The following is a 9,426-nucleotide window of genomic DNA, read 5'->3' as shown; positions in this document are numbered from 1 at the left end:
TTCATAAGACCGGAAGCGCTGGTCAGCCAGGCCGTGTGCCATTGATCGAAACAAGTGATAGTCAGAGGGAGCAATGCCTGGAGAATACGGCAGGTGAGGTAGGACTTCCCATTTCAACGTTTCCAAGTATGTCTTGACCTACACTTTCGCAACATGGGGTCGAGCATTGCCATGCTGCAAAATCACTTTATCGTGTCTCTCGTTGTATTGCGGCCGTTTGTCTTTCAATGCTCGGCTCAAACGCATCAATTACGTTCGATACCGATCGCCTGTGATTGTTTCAGTCGGTTTTAACAGTTCATAATACACTACGCTGAGCTGGTCCCACCAAATACAGAGCATGACCTTGGAGCCGTGAATATTCGGTTTGGCCATCGACGTAGAAGCATGGCCGGGAACTCCCCATGATTTTCTGCGCTTGGGATTATCGTAATGAATCCATTTTTCGTCCCCAGTCACAATGCGATGCAGAAATCCCTTCCGTCTTTGCCTTTCAAGCAGCTGTCACAAGCAAACAAACGCCGTTCAATATCTCTCGGCTTCAATTTGTACGGCACCCAATTTCCTTGCTTCTGAATCATTCCCATGGCTTTGAGGCGTTTTGAAATGGCTTGTTGAGTCACTCCCAATGATCATGCCAATTTTTCTTGATTTTGACACGAGTCTTGCTCAAGTAATGCCTCCAATTCTGCATCTTCGAAAACCTTCTCTCTTCCACCGCTGTGCCGGTCTTCAAAATCACCGTTCTTAAAGCGTTGAAACCATTCACGACATGTTCTTTCACTAATAGCGGCCTCATAATATTTAAGTATTTGAGAGCATTCAATGAGCCTCAGCCGCAGATTTCTTCATATTGAAGCAAAAAATTAAAACCTCCCGCAAATGACGAGAATTTGGCTCGTAAACTGACATTTTCAATCGAGAATAACTTTATGATGCAGACACAAATCGACTAATGTTTCTATGGGATTGACAGATGCCCAAATTTATTGTATGACGTCTATGATCTATTTATTTCGACCACCACTTACGCTAAAGCCATCTATAGGAAAACGGCGGAAGCAAAGTTATACACCTAATATTAAAAATACTGAATATCAAATAACGATGTACGAAATATTGGAGAAATCCAACGATACTGATGATGTTGATGTTGACAACACAGAAGAATTAGATACCTATTGACCCGGATCATCGAAAAGATGCAAATTATATTAAGGATGAGTAAATATATAAATATTCAGTTGTAATAATAAAACAATCTATGAAATATAAAAAAAATTAAAATTTTCTTCTTTTTTCTTGTTTTTTGGGAAATTTTCTCCTTTAACTTTAATAAGATCTTTGATCATAGGCGTGATGGGAAAAGAGTAATTTAAAAAAATCGTATTTTGACCGTTTTTTTATCAACTTTGTACTATAATAATTCGTAAACTTTTTATCGTACAAAAAAATGGTTTAGACAAAAGTTAGTAGGAAATTTTCTTCTCTACAACTTTAGGATCGTTTAATTTGACCGTAGAAGTGATGAGAAAGGAATTATTTAAAAAAAACATATTTTTATCACCTTTTTTTTTAGACGTATTAGTTTCTGTCTCGAGGTCGCAAATTTGGATTTTTTATTCCAAACTCTACAACATATTCAAAAATCACGAATCCTCTAAAAATTGGGGTCCGATGCTAGATTGATTGGACTATATACAATACAATATCTTTCAAATAAACCACATTGTCTTATTATGTCATCCATACATACATTATTTCGCATTTATTTGATTACATCTCACCTTCCAGCCTGAACCACTTATTGCGCTCCGAATTGAAATTTCCAACGAGCTACATCCGCGCATAAAAGTTAAGTAGTTACAAGAGAATTAAAGCTTCCATTACTTGCATTGTAATAAGAAAACCTGCAATATAAATATTTTTGAAAAATTAAAACTATTACTATAATATATACTTGAGTTAGAATAAAAAGATACGTAACGTATCATTCTATTCAAGAAGCATGTATATTCTTGGCACCTTTTTTTATCTTTTTTAAAAAGATAATTTTTTGAATGAATGATATGAATGAAATATGGAATTTAACTTGGCGCCAATTGTTATAATATTAAATCTTTTATACAAATAAGATATCATTAGAGTTAAGTAATAAAGATAGTATCATTAGATAGTACTTAAGTTTTAGTTTTAGTATATATCTTGGTTATTAAGACTACATTATTTGGGTTTTAATTTTTAATTTGGTACAATAGTTTTTTTTGAGAAGGAACAATTTTTGACAGAGAATTAAAGTTGTTATTACTTGGGTTGGAATAAATAGAGGTTTTTGAATGAAACAGAACAGAATTTTTACTCACACAAATAATGTTTCGTATATACGAGCATGTTTGTTTCAATAACAAATATAAAACAAATTTTAGTTAAAGAAATAGGAATATTGAATTCAAAGAAGCCTTTTGCTTTATGTACTTTATCTTGCTAATATTCATTATTAATGAACAATCGAGCGTAATTTATTTTATTTGTAATAACTGAAAGGTCGCCGTTCTGTAGACTTCGCTTTTTTTCTTTATATGCAATAATAATTACTCATAATTCAATTGACGATTGTCACATTACTGCGATTTTCGAAGTATTTTTTTAATTCTTGGAAATTTAAATTTATTAAAAAAGAGATGATGAACTGGAAGTTTGAAAAGTAATTAAATTATGCAGATTATAAAGAAGTATTGTGTGATAGCGCTGAGAGTCTAGACTTGTATATTGTATTGATTGCAACGATGGCGGAGGTAGCGAACGTAGCAAAATTTATACCAACGTTCATTTTTAAATAAGGCAGAACTTATCGTAATAACTGTAGTATGCATCTAATAGCGTATGGATAGTATGACTTTGTAAAATTGCATGTTATGTTTCAGGAAATAATTAATAAAACTTATTTATGCATGAATTATCTACAGCGGAAGTCAAAGTAATTCCTAAATGAGAGAGAATAAAGAAAGCGATATGATATGAAACGCAGACACAGAGAAAATGAAACCTGCAATATAATATAGCATCTCCAGAACGTTGTCTCGCAAGAAATATTTTTTATCGAGACGTCGCCTAAGATCTTCGAGACCTATCTTTAAAATTTCAACTAAGAACGATGCACACTCTTCCGCTGTCATTCGCACTATTGACATGCGCCGGATACTGGCGACCTATTAACTTAACATCTATCAAATATTGGGCGTATACTGTTTATTCTATTGCCATGAATTTTTTACTTCATTCATTCACATTTTGCGGTTTAGTCGACTGTTTCATAAGCGAAGATCTTAAGACGTTCATCGAGAAATTCTCGCTATTTCTGTCAGTACTTGGCGTTAGCTGCAAAGTGACAAATCTGGCGACACGTCGAGATGAGATCATCAATCTTACTGATATGTTGTTGGATGATATCTGCGTACCCCGGAACGCTCACGAATCGAATATTCAGCGACGCTTCAATCGCAATGCAAAGTACGTATAAAAATTAAACAATTAGCAAAGTATACTTTTATTTTTCATCAATCGACCATATGTTATATTTTTATGATTCTGGTGATTCTAACAAATTTTGTAAACATTGATAATGATCTGATCGTGATTGAAAATCTGTTAGCCGGCATGTTTTATTAAAGTTTTATTAAAGTATGTTCATAATAATTAAATAAGACATCTTTTTAGAAATCTTTTTAAGACATCTCATCTACCAATTTTTCTATACGTTATATTTCTAGCTCGTAGCTCTTTTCTTTTAACTCGTTTTTAAACAATTAGCCTCAAAAACCTCAAAATTATATTATAATATATTATTGAAATTAAAAGATTGAAAAAGTATTTATATTTCGTAAAAATATATTTTAAATATATTTATATATTATAAATATTTTTTTGAAAATATATTATATTTATAATAATTATATTTTGTAAAAAATTGGGAAGTATTTTGTATTGTGTATTTCAAATCCAAAAATTGATAATATTTTGTGTTTTTTATTTTAAATACTCCAATGATTTTGCTCAACCTTGCCTCATACAGCAACAGTCCTAACTTATCGGCCAGGATATCTATCATGGAACATGTATGTCGGAATGAATTTCGATCAGCATTATTCCGTTTTTCATAGAAAACACGATAAAACTTTAGAGAATAATTGAATAATTCCGATCGGAATCTATTTCGATTTGTCCCATAATAGGTGCCCTGATTTACCTAGGGAAGATCGATATTAATAATGAAAGTGTGCACATTTTGTGGGAAGGTGCACATCGGAAAGAAACATTTTACATTGGCACTGAAATAAAATAATAAGAAAAATAAATAATTTAGAAGGTGGGTGAAATAAAGGCACAATTCTACTTAGACGCTTTTTCCGGAGATTAGCTCTTTTACATAATATTGATCGTAATATAGAAAAGAAAGTATAACATATAACTTCTTAAAAACATTGCACAAATTCATTTGATATTGTATCCATTTGTGTATAATAAAAAAGTAACATTTTAATTTTTATTAAAAATCAAGATTCTGTAATTAGGTCTTTATTCCACCCAGCCTCTTAATTGTTAATTTGTTTTATCTTTCTTCTTTTTCTCTTTAATTTAGAAATGCATTTTTCATGAATTATATCCCCAACGTTGTTTGGATCATTTAATTAATATTGATTTTATTTATAAATTTATTTATTTATCGTATTTGTAATTGACATTACTTCATCAATTAAATCGGACTCAATTTAAGAATACGACAGTAGTTAATATAGAAATTTCACTTTGCAATATTCATTCGGTACCTTGCCATTGAGCGTCCATCAAAGCGTTCGCACAGCCGATCGCTTAGTTGTGCCGTTCCTGACGGCGCGAATTTCACGCCCTGTCATTGGTTATTTTCACATCAAATGATTATTTTCACGTTTTTAAATTGATTTTGCTGTTAACATTTTCGATTTATTTTTTCATGAGAAATATATACGTCCGACCCTTGCGCTAACTTTGGTTTTATTCTTCCTGTATTCTTTACTAAAAATGCTTACAAAAATCACTTTTATTTTGAGGGGCCACAATTATTGTAATCGTGCCCTAAGTAATCTTATAAGAGTTGTAATTGTTTAGTTAATTATGTATGAACAACTCATAATATTTTCCCAATATTTTTCTAATATATTTCCAGGATAATCACCATATGCTGCGAAATACTAAATGAGTCAGCTGCCTTTTTTTCGATTGCTCAATTTCGACATTTTGTCAACACTCGAACTTTACCGCTCTATGACTGGGTGCCCTATGATATTTCATCAACAATGATTTTTTGGGCAACTTTGTTGCACCAAACTATCATAATAATGATTTGCGCGAATACTAGTGTTGCCCACGAGACTCTCATTTCTGGTTTTATGATCCAAATTTGCGCCCAGTTAGATATACTCTGCCATCGAGCTCGCATACTGCCGGATTTGTTACAAGAAGCCTGGAAATGCAGCATCTCGAAAGAAGATTTCAAAATGCGAGAACGACAATTAATTCGCGAAATTGTACATCATCATCGCTACATATATAGGTGAAAATAGAATTTATTCGCGTTTAAAGAAAAAGAAATATATGTACATATGTACATATATAGTGAATAAATAATTGTAATGGTGCAGATTTGCGAAACGCATCAATGCCGTATTCACGTTAATGATTTTCGTGCAATTCACCATAAGCTCGACAGTGCTCTGTCTTTGCATCTATCAAATGTTGACGACAAACTTACTAAGCGTCGAGTTTGCGTATAGCTCGTCATATCTTGGTTCTATGCTTATACAGATTTATTTGTATTGCTGGTTCGGCAACGAAGTGACACTGAAGGTCGATTATTTAAATATTCTTAAACCTTTTAAAACGTTATTTTTTTCAGGAATATTTAATTTACTTAAAGCCATTTTAGCAAACTTGCTTTTTAATCAACTTCTTAAATACATAGAGCACTGAAATCGGAAACGCCGTTTACGAAATGGATTGGCCGATGCTTCCAGTTGATTTAATGAAGACTCTTTTGATAATTATCACACGATCTGTGAAGCCAATTAAAATAACTAGCGGATACATAATTACTTTATCCAACGACTCTTTTATGAAGGTGAACGGGATGATATCAATAATGATATATTTAGCGATAAACATTTGAAAATATTGAAAACATTTTTAATCTATTTAATTAGGGGATGCCGACTTGTCAATTTATGGAGTTGAACAACGTGATAGAATAGAGGGCACAACAAAATTTTTACAATTATTTTCAAGATCTTTTTATAGACTTTTATATCAAGATTATAACACAAAATATACACTTTTTTGTTAACACTGTAACAGACTAATGAACAATGAAATTCTTCTAATAATAAATTCTTATAAATATATTTGTTTAATTTGTTGAAACACTTAGAGAAAATGTTGAACTCCAAATATTGTTTTTTATAATGAAATTATCCATAAGTGCATCAATATCCAAAATCTCAGCAATATCGAAATGCACATGCAATGCAGTCACTAAATTCAACTGAACTTGCTGTATTGTAGAATGAAAATATGTTTTCAATCTTCTCAAGGCAGAAAAAACGCACAGTTATCATCGACATTATATTTAAAAAAGTTATATTTAAAAAATAGTTCATATGCGGAATTTCACATATAAAAATTCTGATGAAATATATCACACATAAAAGTCGGCGCCCATGTGATTATACTTCGATTCACACATGCCATTATATTTCTTCTTTTAGATCATCAAAATATCCTATTCGGCGTACAACGTTTTGCAGGGATCTTAATACAAGAAAAAGTAATTATCTTCTTCAAAACATATCTTGAAGAAACCAGATGGGCAGGACAAATAATTATTTCTACGTAAATAGTTAATTTCTAACAATTGCCGAATAAGCGGATAAAATTATATAAAACAACATTAAAGTATCTTTCAAAGTTCTTTATGAAATATCTTAAAAATATCTAAAGATTTCTTAAAGATATTCTAAAGTTGTTTCATGCGTTCCGCATTTTAGACATTCCGCTTATTGGGTAACTAAAAAAAATAGTAGAGGACTTTTTTATTCAATTTTTCATAAAGTACATTCATATACCACATAGATATGATCTGAATATAGATGATCAAAAATGAAATTTTCATCTTTTTCTGAATTGAAAATTAAATTTCTTGTAAAATAATCTCTATTAGTGTGTAAAATTTTAAAAATATTTTTTTCCCAAAAAAAAAATAAAGTTATAATTAACAATAAAATTTGAAAAAGATACTTTATCTTCCTATGGTTAAATTAATGATAAAATAATCAATATACATCATTGAACAAAGTATTTTAAACTAATAATATGCAAATTAAATTATTCTTTTAAAGTTAAATTACTATTAAATTTACTTAAAAAGAATTTAGTTTTCAATGAAAAAGTTGAAAAATTTCATTTTTGATCTCTTATATTCAGATCGGTACCACTGTGTGCCGATTAATCTGGATCACTCTGTATAATATACTAGTCAAAGTAAATGAAAAATTGTAAAAAAAAAATCAAAATTGTTGATTAAATAATTTTTTATTTAAACAGTAATAATCTTTAATTTTTTATCTAAAATGATACAACGTAATGAAATATTAGATGTGGGAAAAAGTTCGTGGCGTTTTTCCCGTTAGATGGCATTAAAAAAACGCCACGAACTTTTTTCCATACCTAATAAATAGATGAATTAATGCTTTACAATATAATACTTCTTGTGTATTATTATAAACAACATTGTAAAATAGGTATATACTGCCTAATACAATATCAAATCGATTTATGTATATAATATTACTTCATACGTAAATAGATTTAGACAAATCAGAAAAGAGTATAGGGGAAAGTGGGACAACTGTGCGCAGCAGGTAATTCTGCGCATCCTGGTTTGATATTTTTCCAATGGATGAAGACATCACTGTGGTGAAATTTTTACGTAGGAGATCGTCCTTTTAAGATATAACTACAAAAGATACGATACATAAATATGTTGTTAAGAGAAATATAATACAAAAAAAATGAAATCACATTTTTTTTGTTTGTATTTTAGCAGTCAGAAAATAAGATGGTAAGTTGATATTTTTAATTTGTTTGATTAAAGTTATATACGTTATTAAAGTTTATTATTATGTACGTCTTTTGAGCTGTTATTTATTAAGTTTGATTAAGAAATGTTAAAATAATCATATTTCATATCGAGTCAGGTCACGGTGAGTAACTGTGCGTAAGCGTTTTGAAATGCGCACAATTATCCATCTTCCATATATTATTAGGTATACAACTTTTTTACCGCCGTTTTTTTTCCGAAATTCGAGGCTTTATTGTAAAAAACTGGTTATACATTTATGATTCAAAGTATTGTCCATCTCTGGCTACTACTTTCTCCCATCTTTCGGGTAGCGTACGAATCCCGCGTCGAAAAAACTGGTCATCTTTTGAGACTATTCACGAATTGATCCAATTTTTTACTTCTTCATAAGACTGGAAGTGCTGGTCAGCCAGGCCGTGTGCCATTGATCGAAACAAGTGATAGTCAGAGGGAGCAACGTTTGAAAAATACGGCGGGTGGGGTAGGACTTCCCATTTCAACATTTCCAAGTATGTCTTGACCACTTTCACAACATGGGGTCGAGTATTGTCATGCTGCAAAATCACTTTATCGTGTCTCTCGTTGTATTGCGGCCGTTTGTCTTTCAATGCTCGGCTCAAACGCATCAATTGCGTTCGATACCGATCGCCTGTGATTGTTTCAGTCGGTTTTAACAGTTCATAATACACTACGCCGAGCTGGTCCCACCAAATATAGAGCACCTTGGACGTCAAATCACCGTTCTTGAAGCATTGAAACCACTCACGACACATTCTTTCACTAATAGCGGCCTCACTATAAGTATTTGAGAGCATTCGATGAGCCTCAGCCGCAAATTTCTTCATATTGAAGCAAAAAATTAAAACCTCCCGCAAATGACGAGAATTTGGCTCGTAAACTGACATTTTCAATCGAGAATAACTTTATGATGCAGACACAAATCGACTAATGTTTCTATGGGGTTATGTTGACAGATGCCCAAGTTTATTGTATGACGTCTATGATCTATTTATTTCGACTACCACTTACCGCTAAAGCCATCTATAGGAAAATGGCGGAAGCAAAGTTATACATTTAATATATGACTAGCACTAATTTTTTCGTTTTTCTTTGCAATATTATTTTATTTTACCAAAGTCTATGTGTATTATTATTATATTAGTTTTGTATTTTTGCTTAATATATGTAATATATATTTAAAATATATTTAATATATATTTATATTGCAATATAATAAATATATTTTCTGATTTCTT

At 31.3% G+C, this 9,426-nt stretch overlaps 1 protein-coding gene across 1 annotated transcript; it reads left to right on the top strand.

Annotated features, from left to right (window-relative positions):
• The first annotated feature begins 3,154 nt into the window (after window positions 1-3,154).
• On the top strand, window positions 3,155-6,845 carry LOC105623807 (odorant receptor Or1-like). The gene is made up of 5 exons (XM_012205184.1): window positions 3,155-3,510; window positions 5,204-5,590; window positions 5,679-5,883; window positions 5,999-6,154; window positions 6,798-6,845. Exons 1-5 carry the CDS (start codon window positions 3,155-3,157, stop codon window positions 6,843-6,845), a joined length of 1,152 nt encoding a protein of 383 aa, XP_012060574.1.
• Window positions 6,846-9,426: the final 2,581 nt, after the last annotated feature.

Source organism: Atta cephalotes (genome assembly GCF_000143395.1).
Source record: "Atta cephalotes unplaced genomic scaffold scaffold00064, whole genome shotgun sequence".
NCBI classification, from domain to species: domain Eukaryota; kingdom Metazoa; phylum Arthropoda; class Insecta; order Hymenoptera; family Formicidae; genus Atta; species Atta cephalotes.
Note: the sequence above shows the minus strand (reverse complement) of the source record. Positions and strands in the feature narration are given on the sequence as shown.